At 39.6% G+C, this 17,640-nt stretch overlaps 1 protein-coding gene across 2 annotated transcripts in view; it reads left to right on the plus strand.

Annotated features, from left to right (window-relative positions):
- The window catches only part of NMI (N-myc and STAT interactor), a 63,470-nt gene extending 45,830 nt beyond the window's left edge, over positions 1–17,640 (plus strand). The window contains exons 6-11 of one of the 2 annotated variants that reach the window (XM_081243152.1): positions 862–1,024; positions 3,825–3,931; positions 4,012–4,198; positions 6,283–6,389; positions 6,797–6,931; positions 17,002–17,640. In XM_081243152.1, coding sequence (XP_081099278.1) covers positions 862–1,024; positions 3,825–3,931; positions 4,012–4,198; positions 6,283–6,389; positions 6,797–6,931; positions 17,002–17,091 — 789 coding nt within the window. In that variant the 3' untranslated portion in view covers positions 17,092–17,640. Of the gene's footprint in view, positions 1–861; positions 1,025–3,824; positions 3,932–4,011; positions 4,199–6,282; positions 6,390–6,796; positions 8,166–17,001 lie in introns of those variants that run through there. The other variant, XM_081243153.1, reaches the window with a different exon arrangement.

The raw sequence follows: 17,640 nt of genomic DNA on the forward strand, positions 1-17,640 counted from the left end.
ATTTTGAAATCAGAGTTGTGGTAATCAGAAATTCTACCAAAGTTACATGTAGAATAAATGTCAGATTAGATCAAATGACTCACTTGATATTTCTAATCTCTTTGCAATAAAACATTTTCTTGCAACATGTAAAATAACCATGGGAAATAGAAATGCAAACACTCGATTCATTTGTGCATTTATGTGTGGTTGTACTGACTGTTCATCCCAGTGATTTTAAGCAGCTAAGTATAACCCCTTAACTTTATCCTCCAGATTACAGATCTTGCTGGTAGTGTCCCTTCACATTTTTATAAACCTAAGTTGGGGTAATGGTTAAAAAGTTGATGGGCAGGTGTTGAGGAAGGGGGAATTTAAATTTGATAAATTTTAAGTCATTGAATTCAGGAGTCTTTCTTTTTGGATGAAGTTATCTGAGTTTGCCATCAAAATAACCATATACACCTGACTATTTCATACCTCTTTGTAGTGAGGCTAAATATACTGTGCAATGATTTCTTTGTGAGATAGCCTATTATTGTCACAGTTGTTTAAAGGGTATTTTTCTACAGGAATGATGTAGGCTTTAGACTCAAACACTACACAATATTGACCAGTTTAAACACTTAGAAAAAGTGAGAGATTATATATTTACAATTTCATCTGTGAAATAATATTAAAGTATCAGCATCTGACTACATTGCTGAGTACTTCCCTGGAAGAAGCAATTACTAAAGATATTAAATAAGACCACGCTCAGTATTCTGTGGGGCTCTGAAGTCAGTGGAGAGTGAATTATTGGATGATCAAATCGCATTATCATTGGAAGGACTTAGGTTATTTCTTGTCTTGATTTTAATCAAACATTTCTGTTTGAATTAGATTAACGAGGATATTCCCGAAACAAAGATAAAGTTCACAGCTGTAGAGAATCCTGAGAGTGACAGCCAGTTTTCAAATATCTCCTATTCGTGTCAAATGAGCTCAAAAGTCCCTTATGAGCTACAAAAAGGACAAGCACTTATCACCTTTGAAAAAGAAGAAGGTATGACTCATGTTCAAAAATTTGACCATGTTACCTTTGGAAAGCACTGGGACTTTCAAAGAGTTTTTGAAGATATTTGGCCATTGCTTTACAATTTTTACATTTATCATTTCATCTCATCCTCATAGTGACACCCTGAGGTAGGTATGATTATCCCCATTTTACAGATGAGAAAACTGACTCTGAGACGTTGAGTGACTTGAACGTGATCACTCATTCAGGAAGTGACAACGCTGGGACTCAAGCCCAGGTGTTGTGATGTCCAATACCAATGCCTTTCTACTGCAACTGCTACCTGCAAATGATAATACTAGTGATAATGTTTCAAGGTTGTAAAGCTCTACATCGTTCTCGGAGAGTTCTCACAGACATTATCTCATTGTATACTCACATGAATCCATGAAAGAAATAAGATAGAGAGTTACTATTTACATTTTATAACTAAGAAAACAGATTCTCAAGTGTTTAAGTGATTTACCTAAGTGCACAAGACCTGTGAATGGCAAAAGCCCTGGAGTCAGAGATTTGGGGGTGGGACCTGATGTTTGCCAAGTCCGTCGTGGTGTGGGACCCTCTTGAGATCTGGGGGCACCTTAATGAGGAGAATCTGGCTTTGAGTGCCAGCTCTGCCCCTTTCTAGAAGTGTAATTTGGTTGGGTTCTTTATAAATCTCAATTTTTTTATGACGGGTTTTGTGGCAGTACCTACCTCAGGGGGTTGCTTTGAGTATTAAATGAGAAATGTTGAAAAATACTTAGCACAGTGTCTGATATGTAATAAACACTTAATAAATGTTAGCTGTCATTATTGCTACATGTTAGGAATTTTTCAGCTAAAGAAACAGAAGCTTACCTAAGATAAGGAAATTGCTCAAGGTCCATACAGGTGATAAATTGCAGAGCTGAGAGCCAAACCTCAAGTACGCTTGTACTTTCTACTGGACCAACATTCCTCTGAGCAGGCCACCATCTGCGCTTTTTGTTCTCATATTTTCCAAGTTAGATTAAGTTATGGGTGGGGTCAAATGGTCTTCACAAGCCCTTCCACTGTTCAGATTCTGGGAATCTATGATTATAACTCATGTCTCCTTGACGCCTGGTTTGTTACTATAGCCTGAAAATAAATAGAAAGGCATTCTGGCAGGTCACTGTATGCACATATGCTTTGTCCACCCTGGGTCCGCCCCTGCAGCTGAGGGTGAAGGGGGAGGCCAAGAGCCCTGATGGCAGTTGGCAGTTGGCAGTGGTAATTGGGATATAACTGAAGGATGGAAGTGAGGATTTGGGAAGCAAGGATTCTGCATAGGAATTACCTGGGGATGCTGGGAACAGGATTTTCTTCAAAAACAGCTGCATCACTGCTTCCACCCTTGGCATGGCTCTGAGGTCATGCTCTTCTGGACAACTTTGGGTTTCTACACAATTAAACAGGAGTTGGCTTTTGACAGAGTCACAGAAGTTGAAACACAAGTAGGCCCTCTCAGCTGTGTCAGATCACCAGATGTTGGAGGTTTGGGGGGTGGGGGAAGGGTGGGGATTGGGAGGGAAAGATCATCATCTCAGTATTACTTACAGTTGATAATCTCTGTTATTGTTGCCTGTTGTCAATAACAACAACAAAAAGCTGTAATTCAAGTTATAGAGCCATATCATGGTACAATGAGTCTGAATTCCCACATGACAACACCCTGTTTTCTAGCCTTGTTTCTCTCTTCCTCCAGCTGTGGTGTGCTGTCTTGTTATAAACACATGTGAGGTTTATAAGACCGGGACTAATTTGTCTCTAGTCTTTATGACATATTAGAGTAAGCAGCTCCAAATATCAACAACTGAAGGGTTATAAACTCTTATGTCACACAATTAAAAATAAACACATACCCACATGCATTTTATTTTGGTTTTTTAGTATTCTTATTTATTTATTTATTTACTTTTGGCCGCATCTTAGTTCCCCAACCAGGGATTGAAACCCAGGCCCACAGCAGTGAGAGCACCGAGTCCTAACCACTGGACCACTAGGGAATTCCCCGCCATTCATTTTAAACTGTCATATAGTTGCTATTGGATTTCTAATGATTTTTGGCATAATTATATTACTAAGCCTTTCCCATTTGCATGGCTAAATTAGACTAGATAGTTTTGTGATCAGTATATCAAGACTATCGACTTTTTAATGAATGATCTCAAGAGCATTTTAAGGAAAGTAGAATTCTTCATTAAATATGACCAAAAAAAAAAAAAAAGACTCACTCTTTGGTATTCAAGTCTTTGTGGTCTTTAATATGTAATCCTGGGGAAAGACAGAGACAAGAACAAATATTTATTTCTTTGTTGCTTGTAACATACTAAGGAGCAGTGACAAATGATAAATAAGATTGTCAGAATGACACTGACCTAAAAAGTTTTCCCAGCTTACTCAACATGGAAGAAATTTCTGGCTGAGCTTTAATGTACTAAGGGAATTCTCTGATAATTCTGTCAACAGTGGAAAGGAAGGGTGTGTGGCTGTACTGAAGTAATATATGAATTTCTGAAGGATCATCAGGCTTATCTCCTAAGAGATGAATCTAGAACTTATTGAGAATTTCTACATTGTAATTTTTTGCTGATGTATTTTGACATTAATATATCCTACTATGGTGGCAAGACCATCATCACTTAGAAATCCTAAGAAAAATGTAAAAATTAGATCCCTTAAAATTAAAGAAAATTTAAAATATTCAGGATTATTTGTTGTTAAACCAAACATGTAAAAATGTATTGAAATATTGGAAATTAATACTTCCCAAATTATTTTTCAGTTGCCCAAAATGTGATCAGAATGGGGCACCATCATGTGCAGATACAGGATGTAAATGTGCAGGTTATGGCCAGCCCGGTTCCATTAAACTCAGGAATCAGATTCCAGGTAACATGATGATTAAAGCGTTTCAGAATTCTGTTAAACACGGACACTTTTCTCATCCATATTTCTGAACGTGAACCCAGGTTCACGTAGAAGTGTCTAAAATGAAGATCCACGTTACTGACATTCCTGATGAACTGCCTGAAAGTCAGATGAGAGACAAGCTAGAACTGAGTTTTTGTAAGTCCCGCAACGGAGGCGGAGAAGTGGACAGCGTGGAGTACGACAAGCAGTCCCGGAGCGCCGTCGTCACGTTTGTGGAAAGTGGAGGTATTCCCGCAGAGAGTTAGACTGTATTCTAGCGTTTAAATTACGTTCTGCCATGTCTGAAAGTATCCCTTTCTACTGATTTTATCTTTTTTTTTTTTTTTTTTTTTTGCGGTACGCCGGCCTCTCACTGTTGTGGCCTCTCCCGTTGCGGAGCACAGGCTCCGGACGCGCAGGCTCAGCGGCATGGCTCACGGGCCCAGCCGCTCCGCGGCATGTGGGATCTTCCCGGACCGGGGAACGAACCCGTGTCCCCTGCATCGGCAGGCAGACTCTCAACCACTGCACCACCAGGGAAGCCCGCTTTCTACTGCTTTTATTTGGAATTTATTAGACAGCATAATAACAGGGGATTTTTTTCTTTAACCTTATGAAATGGTAGAGTCCTCAAAATGATTTCCCTGAGTGCTACTGAGAATGATAGGATTACAGATAACAAGTACCTACATCTTAGTGCATTCCTATCACGTGCCAGGCATGGAGTCTGGTGTTTTATATATATATCTGCTCAGATCCATAGCACAGCTCTGGATGTAGGTGTTATACTCATTTTATTGATGAGGAAACTAAGGCGTGCTCAAGGTAAGCAGCTTACCCAAGATCTCACAATGGGTGTGTGGCAGAGAAACATTCTGAAAAGATATATATATAAAACTGTCTCTTTATCTCACTTATTATGATTGACAAGGATCTCAGGTGGAGGTAATTGATTCCAGGAAGAAAAGGGGGTAATAGAACAGCTGTTCCTTTTTTAGGTAGAAATGGACTTTTACCAAATCATCTTAGGGAGGTTTATATTCTTATAATGAAAAATAGAAGATTCTCCAAGTTCTTTTGTTAATATGTTCAAATGATTCTCAATGTAAAAATCTCTTCCTCTAGTTAATCTAGTTCTTAGAGCTTCTCCTGGGTTTACACATATGATAGAAATCCAAATATACAATTAAAAACCGTTGACTGATTTAAGTTTTTACATAATAAAGTAATGCATGCTTTTTAAAGAAAGTGGAAATAATAGAGAACAAGATTAATTTAATAAATATTGAGACATTTCCTTAAATTTCCAAACTTCCCTTTCTCCTGCTATGTAGCTAGTTATGGTTAGGTGAATGTCTTTCCAGATCCTTCTGGAATTGCTGGATAATATGGTAATTCTATGTTTAATGCTTGAGGAACCGCCATACTGTTTTCCACAGTGGCTACACCTTTACATTCCTACCAGCAATGTACCAGGGTTCCAGTTTCTCCACATCCTTGCCAGCAAGGATCTACACTCTTAGCCACTGTACTATATTGCTGATTCAAGGTGGACTGGTGAGAGGAGAAAAAAAGTGATTGGATATTCTTAAGAACTGTTTCTGTTAAACTCTATGCAATCTTGACACATTACCTTTTTTCCCTCTAGGAGAGAAAAGCTGCTAAAAATAAATCAGGTTATTTTTTGTGTTGGAGGAAATTGATGAATTTTTGTTATTTGCCTTCATTTTTTTTAGATGACATTCAGCACCCCTCCACCTTTGATTAACATCATTATACAGGTTTATTGAATGTCGTGTATTAGTTACAGGACAATTAAGTAATTATATATATAATAGTAATATAGTAATTTGCTATAAGTATGTATGTATATATATATATATATATATATATATATATATATATGCACAGAAAGAGAGAGAGAAAGAGGGTATTCTAATCGTAATTTGCACGTGTACTTCTTGAGAGACTGGGAAACACTGGGTTTTGTTAGGATGGCTGGGTTATTTTTTGCAATAATTTTTTGCTGGGTTATTTATTTATCACATTTTATGTAGCTCAAGGTAGGTCTATCTGAGGACATCGCAGCTCACTGTGCACTGATTGACTGATAGTTTAAGACAGATGGAGCTATTTAAATCTCATTATCATTTGGTCTTATGTTTTTTAAAATTATGTACTGTGAATTTTTTAAAGTGGACTGTAGAGTTTCTTAAAAATTAATCCCTCAAGCCACTGTTTACTCTGACATTCTGTTTGAAGGAGGTTTTAACTTTGGTTAAAAATGTTTGATATAAAGGAGAAAATAATTTTTTTAAATTTACTTCTAGTTGCTGACAAGATTTTGAAAATAAAAGACTATCCTCTTTATATAAATCAAAACTGCCAGAGAGTTACTGTTTCTCCGTACACAGAAACATACCTGAAAAAGTTTCAGGTAAAGTCCACAAAAAATAAAAAGTTGTGATTCTGTTTCCGTTTGAATCTTATTAATGAACCTAGCCTGCCATCCTGAAAGCTAGAACTCATGCCTAACTCTTGGTTTCGCTTCCCCTCCAGCATTCATGTCGTTATTGATCTTGTCACTTCCACCTCTCACTACCTCTCTAACTGGTCTCTCTGTCCGTAGAGTTGCCCTTCTTTCCTTTATTTGTCACAATGCCACCAGAGTTATCTTTCTGAAACTCAGATCCGACTCTGATATTCTCTTGCTTGAAAATCTTCCTGAGGCTCATTGTCTCTCTCAAGATAACATCCAAAATATTAAGCAGAGCTTATAAATGTAGTTTTGTAATTCAAAGCGCTTAGAAAATTTTCTATTTATCTTTTTATTTTGCTTCTTAGGTGTTTTCAGGAGTATCTAAGAAGACAGTGCTTCTGAGTGGACTGGAAGACCTTCAGATAGTAGATGAAGAAACTGTGGAGGATTTTATTAACATTCACTTTCAACGGGAGAAAAATGGAGGTGGAGAAGTTGAGGTAGTCAGGTGTTCCCTTGGGCAACCTTACATAGCATACTTTGAAGAATAGACTCATGGAGTCCTATGAAAATTAGAGCTTTTGAACCCAAATCACTGTTAATGCTTGACAAAAATGAATATCCTTTCCCTTAAAAAAATGAAAAATTTAATTCTTTAGTGTTTGTTTATTCTTAGATACAAAATATATTTCTGTTTTTGAATTCTTTGTTTCCACCTGTGCTGAATGTTTACAAATGCAATAACTATGTTAAAACAGTTTTGTTCATCAATTTTGTGGCTGGGTGCCACGCCAATTGAAATGAACCATAAGTGATCCAGTTGTCCGCCTGCCATGTTGGCTCATTCTGTCATGGTCTGAGCCAACGGCAGAATTAAATTCATATTAAAATGCTGGCAGAAATGAAATGCCTTTAGAAAAGATTCTAAACCTAGACCTATCCAATGCTGCCTGCCATCTAAAATAAAGGGAAAAACTAAAAAGAAAAAAGGCTTGGTTTTGCTTCTGATATTTTATTTTTAGGTTTTCAAGTTGATATACCACCATCAGAAATACTCATTACTCTCACATTTCTCTTTGGAATAAGAAATGTTGCCTATGGGGCTTCCCTGGTGGCACAGTGGTTGGGAATCCGCCTGCCGGTGCAGGGGACACGGGTTTGAGCCCTGGGCCAGGAGGATCCCACATGCCGCGGAGCAGCTGGGTCCGTGCTCCACAAGTACTGAGCCTGCGCTCTTCAACCTGCGAGCCACATCTGCTGAAACCCACCGCACGCCTAGAGCCTATGCTCCTCAACAAAGACAAGCCACCGCAATGCGAAGCCTGTGCACTGCAATGAAGAGTAGCTCCCGCTCGCCGCATCTAGAGAAAGCCCGCGTGCAGCAACGAAGACCCAACGCAGCCAAAAATAATAAATTAGTTTTAAAAATATATTAAGAAGAAAAATTTAAAGAACCTCATTTAATTTCGATTGGTACAGTCTCACTAGCACAGAGGGTATTATATTTAGTCTATGGTAGACTGCCAATTAGAAATGATTTTTTCCTAATATTTAGTACAAAGTTGGAAGCAGTCACTTTTGTTCCTTTTGGGGGCCTTCCTCAGGCAGTAAAATAGATAATTTCATCTGATCTTAAATTTTCACAATGGTTTTGATAAATGTTACTTATCCTAGAAAATTATGCTTTTTCTTTGTGTTCCTGTCACCATTCCAGCTCTGTGTTATCTGACTAAAACTCAGAAATCAAGCACTGGCTCTCCTGCTTATTTCCAGAGTTTTACAGATTTTACAGGAGGAAAGTTTTCTTTAAAATATACCAAAAGATACTGTATTGACTCTTTAACATATTGCATGTTACGGTAGGAAGCCTTCAACTCTGTGTCCAGGATAAGCTATCTGCACTTACTAATGTGTGAAAAGACTTTGTCACCATAGAAGTCAGGAAAGACAGATAATGTGGAATTACAAGTCCCTTTTGCTGTCTGTAGATTTATCAGGAGAGGCTGGGCTACGGTGTGATAGCACAACCCCCCAAATCTTGGAGACCTAGTAAGATAAAAGTTTAGTTCGTGCTCATGCTGAATGTCCAGCAAAAGTTGGTCAGGGACTCTGTCTTAATCACTGCAGGCCCCATCTTGAGACATGCTTCCAGAATCATGCAGGTGGGGAAAAGTGAAATCTGGAGAGTCTTGGCACCAGCAATTAAATGCTGTGACCCAGAAGTGACTTGTGCCATTTCCTCTCACATCTCATTGGCCAGGAATACTCATAGGGCCTCACTGAAACAGAAGGGGGCTAGGAAATTCCCTGGCGGTCCAGTGGTTAGGACTCCTCACTTCCCCAGCAGGGAGCATGGGTCCAGTCTCTGGTCGGGGAATGAAGATCCCACATGCCATGCGGTGTGTCAAAACAAAAGAAAAGAAAGAAAATATAAGGGGGCTAGAAAATTCTGTCTTGTAAAAATGAGAACTAGATATAGTTGAGCCAGAATAATAAAGAATAATAAGCGTAGTGTGTCCTGTCCTAGTGGTCATAAATATGGTTTTTTTTTACCATCTTTATTGGAGTACAATTGCTTTACAATGGTGTGCTAGTTTCTGCTGTATAACAAAGTGAATCAGTGAATCAGCGATGTGTATACATATGTCACCATATCCCCTCCCTCTTGCATCTCCCTCCCATCCTCCATATCCCACCCCTCTATGGGGACACAAAGCACTGAGCTGATCTCCCTGTGCTATGCAGCTGCTTCCCACTAGCTATCTAGTTTACATTTGATAGTGTATGTATGTCAATGTTACTCTCTCACTTCATCCCAACTTACCCTTCCCCGTCCCCATGTCCTCAAGTCCATTTTCTACGTCTGCGTCTTTATTCTTGTCCTGCCCCTAGGTTCTTCATAACCTTTTTTTTTTTATTCCATTTATATGTTTTGGCATACGGTATTTCTTTTTCTCTTTCTGACTTACTTCACTCTGTATGAGAGTCTATAAGCCCATCCACCTCACTACAAATAACTCAATTTCATTTCTTTTTATGGCTGAGTAATATTCCACTGTATATATGTACCACATCGTTTTTTTTTTTACCATCTTTATTGGAGTATAATTGCTTTACAATGGTGTTAGTTTCTGCTGTATAACAAAGTGAATCAGCTATACATATACATATATCCCCATGTCTCCTCCCTCTTGCGTCTCCCTCCCACCTTCCCTATCCCACGCCTCTAGGTGGACAAAGCAACAAGCTGATCTCCCTGTGCTATGTGGCTGCTTTCCACTAGCTGTTTTACATTTGGTAGTGTACATATGTCCATGCTACTCTCTCACTTCGTCCCAGCTTACCCTTCCCCCTCCCCATGTCCTCAGGTCCATTCTCTACATCTGTGTCTTTATTCCTGTCCTGCCCCTAGGTTCTTCATAACCATTTTTTTTTAGATTCCATATATATGTGTTAGCATACAGTATTTGTTTTTCTCTTTCTGACTTACTTCACTCTATATGACAGTCTATAAGCCCATCCACCTCACAACAAATAACTAAAGTTCGTTTCTTTTTATGGCTGAGTAATATTCCATTGTATATATGTGCCACATCTTCTTTATCCTTCATCTGTTGATGGACACTTACGTTGCTTCCATGTCCTGGCTATTGTAAATAGAGCTGCAGTGAACATTGTGGTACATGACTCTTTTTGAATTATGGTTTTCTCAGGGTATACGCCCAGGAGTCGGATTGCTGGGTCATATGGTAGTTCTATTTTTAGTTTTTTAAGGAACCTCCATACTGTTCCCCATAGTGGCTGTATCAATTTACATTCCCACCAACATTATAGGAGGGTTCCCTTTTCTCCACACCCTCTCCAGCATTTATTGTTTCTAGATTTTTTGATGATGGCCATTCTGACCAGTGTGAGATGATATCTCATTGTAGTTTTGATTTGCATTTCTCTAATGATTAATGATGTTGAGCATGCTTTCATGTGTTTGTTGGCAGTCTGTATATCTTCTTTGGAGAAATGTCTATTTAGGTCTTCTGCCCATTTTTGGATTGGGTTGTTTGTTTTTTTGTTATTGAGTTGCATGAGCTACTTATAAATTTTGGAGATTAATCCTTTGTCAGTTGCTTCATTTGCAAATATTTTCTCCCGTTCTGAGGGTTGTCTTTTCATCTTGTTTATAGTTTCATTTGCTATGCAAAATCTTTTGACTTTCATTATGTCCCATTTGTTTATTTTTGTTTATATGTCCATTTCTCTATTAGGTGGGTCAGAAAGGATCTTGCTGTGATTTATGTCGTAGAATTTTTTGTTCTAGTTCTGTGAAAAATACCATTGGTAGTTTGATAGGGATTGCACTGAATCTATAGATTGCTTTGAGTAGTACAGTCATTTTCACAGTGTTGATTTTTCCAATCCAAGAACATGTTATATCTCTCCATCTGTTTGTATCATCTTTAATTTCTTTCATCAGTGTCTTTCAGATTTTTCATCATTAGCATATAGGAATGCAAGAGATTTCTGTGCATTAATTGTGTATCCTGCTACTTTACCAAATTCATTGATTAGCTCTAGTAGTTTTCTGGTACCATCTTTAGGATTCTCTATGTATTGTATCATGTCATCTGCAAACAGTGACAGCTTTACTTCTTCTTTTCTGATTTGGATTCCTTTTATTTCTTTTTCTTCTCTAATTGCTGTGGCTAAAACTTCCAAAAGTATGTTGAATAATAGTGGTGAGGGTGGACAACTTTGTCTGGTTCCTGATCTTAGAGGAAATGTTTTCAGTTTTTCAACATTGAGAATGATGTTGGCTGTGGGTTTGTCATATATGGCCTTTATTTTGCTGAGGTAAGTTCCCTCTATGGCTACTTTCTGGAGGGTTTTTATTATAAATGGGTGTTGAATTTTGTCAAAAGCTTATTCTTCATCTATTGAGATGATCATATGGTTTTTCTCCCCCAGTTTTTCAATATGGTTTATTACGTTGATTGATTTGCATATATTGAAGAATCCTTGCATTCCTGGGATAAACCCCACTTGATCATGGTGTATGACCCTTTTCATGTGCTGTTGGATTCTGTTTGCTAGTATTTTGTTGAGGATTTTTGCATCTATGTTCATTAGTGATATTGGCCTGTAGTTTTCTTTTTTTGTGACATCTTGTCTGGTTTTGGTATCAGGGTGATGGTGTCCTCATAGAATGAGTTTGGGAGTGTTCCTCCCTCTGCTCTATTTTGGAAGAGTTTGAGGATAGGTGTTAGCTCTTCCCTAAAAGTTTGATAGAATTCACCTGGGAAGCCATCTGGTCCTGAACTTCTGTTTGTTGGAAGATTTTTAATTACAGTCTCAATTTCAGTGCTTGTGATTGGTCTGTTTATATTTTCTATTTCTTCCTGGTTCACTCTTGGAAGGTTGTGCTTTTCTAAGAATTTGTCCATTTCCTCCAGGTTGTCCATTTTATTGGCATATAGCTGCTTTCAGTGATGTCTCATGATCCCTTGTATTTCTGCAGTGTCAATTGTTACTTCTCCTTTTTCAATTCTAATTCTATTGATTTGAGTCTTCTCCCTTTTTTTCTTGATGAGTCTGGCTAATGGTTTATCAATTTTGTTTATCTTCTCAAAGAACCAGCTTTTAGTTTTATTGATCTTTGCTCTTGTTTCCTTCATTTCTTTTTCCTTTATTTCTGATCTGATCTTTATGATTCCTTTCCTTCTGCTAACTTTGGGGTTTTTTTGTTCTTCTTTCTCTAATTGCCTTAGGTGTAAAGCCAGGTTGTTTTTTTGAGATGTTCCTTGTTTCTTGGGGTAGGATTGTATTGCTATAAACTTCCCTCTTAGAACTGCTTTAGTTGCATCCCATAGGTTATGGGTCATCGTGTTTTCATTGTCATTTGTTTCGAGGTATTTTTTGATTACCTCTTTGATTTCTTCAGTTATCTCTTGGTTACTTAGTAGTGTATTGTTTAACCTCCCTGTGTTTTATTTTTTACAGATTTTTTCCTGTAATTGATATCTAGTCTGATAGTGTTGTGGTTGGAAAAGATACATGATAGAATTTCAATTTTCTTAAATTTACCAAGGCTTGATTTGTGATCCAAGATGTGATCTATCCTGGAGAATGTTCCATGAGCACTTGAGAAGGAAGTGTATTCTGTTGTTTTTGGATGGAATGACCTATAAATATCAATTAAGTCCATCTTGTTTAATGTATCATTTAAAGCTTGTGTTTCCTTATTTATTTTCATTTTGGATGATCTGTCCATTGGTAAAAGTGAGGTGTTAAAGTCTCCTACTATGATTGTGTTCCTGTGGATTTCCCCTTTTATGGTTGTTAGCATTTGCCCTATGTATTGAGGTGCTGCTATGTTGGGTGCATAAATATTTACAATTGTTAGATCTTCTTCTTGGACTGATCCCTTGATCATTATGTAGTGTCCTTCTTTGTCTCTTGTAATGGTGTTTATTTTTAAGTCCATTTTGCCTGATATGAGAATTGCTGCACCAGCTTTCTTTTGATTTCCATTTGCATGGAATACCTTTTTCCATCTCCTCACTTTCAGTCTGTATGTGTCCCTAGATCTGAAGTGGTTCTATTGTAGACAGCATTTATATGGGTCTTGTTTTTGGATGTATTCAGCCAGTCTATGTCTTTTGGTTGGAGCATTTAATGCATTTACATTGAAGGTAGTTATCAATATATATGTTCCTATTACGATTTTCTTAATTGTCTTGGGTTTGTTATTGTAGGTCTTTTCCTTCTCCTGTGTTTCCTGCCTAGAGAAGTTCCTTTAGCATTTGTTGTAAAGCTCTTTTGGTGGTGCTGAATTCTCTTAGCTTTTGCTTGTCTGTAAAGGTTTTAATTTCTCCGTCGAATCTGAATGATATCCTTGCTGGCTAGGGTAACCTTGATTGTAGCTCTTCACCTTTCGTCACTTTAAATATGTCCTGCCACTCCCTTCTGGCTTGCAGAGTTTCTGCTGAACGATCAGCTGTTAACCTTATGGGGATTCCCTTGTATATTATTGGTTGCTTTTCCCTTACAGCTTTTAATATTTTTCCTTTGTATTTAATTTTTGACAGTTTGATTAATATCTGTCTTGGTGTGTTTCACCTTGGATTTATCCTGTTTGGGACTCTCTGTGCTTCCTGGATTTGACTGACTATTTCCTTTCCCATATTAGGGAAGTTTTCAACTATAATCTCTTAAATATTTTTTCAGTCTTTTTTTTTTTCTCTTCTTCTTCTGGGACCGCTATAATTCGAATGTTGGTGCATTTAATGTTGTCCCAGAGGTCTCTGAGACTGGCCTCAATTCTTTTCATTCTTTTTTTTTTTTATTCTGTTCTTCAGTAATGATTTCCATTATTTTATCTTCCTGGTCTCTTATCCATTTTCTTCCTCAGTTATTCTGCTATTGATTCCTTCTAAGGAATTTTTAATTTCATTTATTGTGTTGTTCATCATTGTTTGTTTGCTCTTTAGTTCTTCTAGGTCCTTGTTAAACGTTTCTTGTATTTTCTCCATTCTATTTCCAAGATTTTGGATCATCTTTACTATCATTACTCTGAATTGTTTTTCAGGTAGGCTGCCTATTTCCTCTTCATTTGTTTGGTTTGGTGGGTTTTTACCTTGCTCCTTCATCTGCTGTGTATTTCTCTGTCTTCTCATTTTGCTTAACTTACTGTGTTTGGGGTCTCCTTTTCGCAGGCTGCTGGTTTGTAGTTCCCGTTGTTTTTGCTGTCTGCTCCCAGTGGGTAAGGTTGGTTCAGTGGGCTGCGTAGGCTTCCTGGTGGAGGGGACTGGTGCCTGTATTCTGGTGGATGAGACTGGATCTTGTCTTTCTGGTGGACAGGACCACGTCTGGTCATGTGTTTTGGAGTGCCTGTGAACTTATGATTTTAGGCAGCCTCTCTGCTAATGGGTGGGGTTGTGTTCCTGTTTTGCTAGTTCTTTGACATACGGTGTCCAGCACTGTAGCTTGCTGGTTGTTGAGTGGAGCTGGGTCTTAGCATTGAGATGGAGATCTCTGTGAGAGCTTTCACCATTTGATGTTACGTGGGGCTGGGAGGTCTCTGGTGGACCAGTGTCCTGAACTTGGCTCTCCCACCTCAGAGGCTCAGGCCTGACACCCGGCCGGAGCACCAAGACCCTGTCAGCTGCTCAGATCAGAAGAAAAGGGAGAAAAAGAGAGAAAGAAAGAAAGAGAAATAAAATAAAATAAAGTTATTAAACTAAAAAAGAAAAAAATTATTAAAAATTAAAACGTTTTAAAGTAATAAGAAAAAGAAAGAAAGAAGAGAACAACCAAACCAAAAAACAAATCCACCAGTGATAACAAGCACTAAAAACTATACAAAAACAAAAAACAAAACTGGACAGACAGAACCCTAGGACAAATGGTAAAAGCAAAGCTATACAGACAAAATCACACAAGCATACACAAACACACTCACAAAAAGGGAAGAAGGAAAAAAATATATATTAAAAAAAAGGAAGAGAGCAACCAAATCAATAAACAAATCTACCAATGATAATAAGCTCTAAATACTAAACTAAAATAAACATAAAACCACAAACAAGTTAGATGCAGAAAGCAATCCCCAAGTCTACAGTTGGTTCCAGAGTCCACCGCCTCAATTTTGGGATGATTCGTTGTCTATTCAGGTATGCCACAGATGCAGGGTACATCAAGGTGATTGTGGAGATGTAATCCGCTGTTCCTGAGGCTGTTGGGAGAGATTTCCCTGTCTCTTTGTTCGCACAGGTCCTGGGGTTCAGCTTTCGATTTGGCCCTGCCTCTGTGTGTAGGTCGCCTGAGGGTGTCTGTTCTCCACCCAGACACGATGGGGTTAAAGTAGCAGCTGATTCGGGGGCTCTGGCTCACTCAGGCTCGGGGGAGGGAGGGGTACAGAATGCGGGGCGATCCTGCGGCGGCAGAGGCCAGTGTGACGTGACAACAGTCTGAGGCATGCCGTGCATTCTCCCGGGGAAGTTGTCCCTGGATCACGGGACCCTGCCAGTGGCGGGCTACATAGGCTTCCGGGAGGTGAGGTGTGGTTAGTGACCTGTGCTTGCACACAGGCTTCTTGGCTGCAGCAGCAGCCTTAGCATTTCATGCCCATCTCTGGTGTCTACGCTGATAGCCGCCACTTGCACCCATCTCTGGAGCTCGTTTTAGGCAGTGCTCTGAATCCCCTCTCCTTGCGCATCCCGAAACAATAGTCTCTTGCCTCTTAGGCAATTTCAGAGTTTTTCCCGGACTCCCTCCCTGCTAGCTGTGGTGTACTAGCCCCCTTCAGGCTGTGTTCACGCAGTCAACCCTAGTCCTCTCCCTGGGATCTGACCTCCAAAGCCCAAGCCTCAGCTCCCAGCCCCCACCTTACCCGGCAGGTGAGCAGACAAGCCTCTCAGGCTGGTGAGTGCTGGTCGGCAGCAGTCCTCTTTGTGGGAATCTCTCTGCTTTGGTCTCTGCACCCCTGTTGGTGTGCTCTCCTCCATGGCTCTGAAACTTCCCCCCCACCCACCCCCTTTCTCTGCCAGTGAAGGGGCTTCCTAGTGTGTGGAAACTTTTCCTCCTTCACAGCTCCCTCCCAGAGGGGCAGGTCCCATCCCTATTCTTTTGTCTCTGTTTTTCCTTTTCTCTTTTGCCCTACCCAGGTACGTGGGGAGTTTCTTGCCTTTTAGGAAGTCTGAGGTCTTCTGCCAGGGTTCAGTAGGTGTTCTGTAGGAGTTGTTCCACATGTAGTTGTATTTTTTTTTAATTAATTTATTTTTATTTATTTATTATTTTTGGCTGTGTTGGGTCTTTGTTGCTACACGCGGGCTTTCTCTAGTTGCGGCGAGTGGGGGCTACTCTTCATTGTGGTGTGCGGGCTTTTCATTGTGGTGGCTTCTCTTGTTGTGGAGTACAGGCCCTAGAGCACCGGGGCATCAGTAGATGCAGCACATGGGCTCTAGAGCGCAGGCTCAGTAGCACATGGGCTTAGTTGCTCTGTGGCATGTGGGATCTTCCCAGACCAGGGCTCGAATCCGTGTCCCTTGCATTGGCAGGCGGATTGTTAACCACTGCACCACCAGGGAAGCCCTGTAGTTGTATTTATTTATTTATTTATTTTTGCTGTACGCGGGCCTCTCATTGTTGTGGCTTCTCCCATTGCAGAGCACAGGCTCCGGACATGCAGGCTCAGTGGCCATGGCTCATGGGCCCAGCCGCTCTGTGGTATGTGGGATCTTCCCGGACCGGGACACGAATCCATGTCCCCTGCATCGGCAGGCGGACTCTCAACCACTGCACCACCAGGGAAGCCCTGTAGTTGTATTTTTTATGTATTTGTGGGAAGGAAGGTGATCTCTACCTCTTACTCCTCCCCCATCTTGAAGGTCCTTCCTGGTCATCAATATTTGGATTACTGTTCTTCACACACAAAATACACTCACACTCACCCCATCCCCAAGGGAGAAAACCCCCAAATTTCACCCAATCATAACAACATACTCAAAGTGCAAGAACTCTATGTGATATGTGGAAGTTTCTGTATCAGGGCTGAATGTTACTTCTCTTTATCTAGAGACCCCCAATATGCAGTGGTGGGACCAGAACAAGATCACTGCAATCAACTCTCTCACATTTGAAAAAGGAAGCAATGGGAGACACATAGCAGTCACTAGGCCAAAGTCATTCTGAAATCCCATGGAGTTATTGGGTAGGCTGTGATTCCACTCTGGAAATTCTTCTCTTGCTCATTGTCCTCATAGCTCCTGGACATTCTTCATTTTCCATTATTTTCCTGGGCCATATCTAGAATGGAGATTCATAATATATTTTTCTTGGAGGCTGAAAAGTGTCCTCACTTGGCACACTTCCTATGATTAATGTTTGGGACCAAGTTTTTAAAGTTTTGAACAGTCATAGTCTCTTTACCTGGGCCAGTGGCAAGTTAGGTGGTGTAATTCAAAAACTTAACAGGCTTCTTATCTATTAAAATAGACTAAAGTCTGGTCAGCTTACATATGCCAATAGCCACACATACAGTTTTTTTTTTTTTTTCTAGACTTCTCTTTTTAGAGTAGATGTAATTCTCTGATTTCTTGGCCCCCTTCTCTCCCTGTCTTCACTTAATTTGAGTCTATCAGGACACTTAAAATTTCTTTTCCCTGAATTAGTCCAGTTGAAAGGGTTTATTGAATTCTGCAATGTTACTTGCTGT

This window comes from Mesoplodon bidens, assembly GCF_964165515.1.
Source record: "Mesoplodon bidens genome assembly, chromosome: 8".
NCBI lineage: Eukaryota > Metazoa > Chordata > Mammalia > Artiodactyla > Ziphiidae > Mesoplodon > Mesoplodon bidens.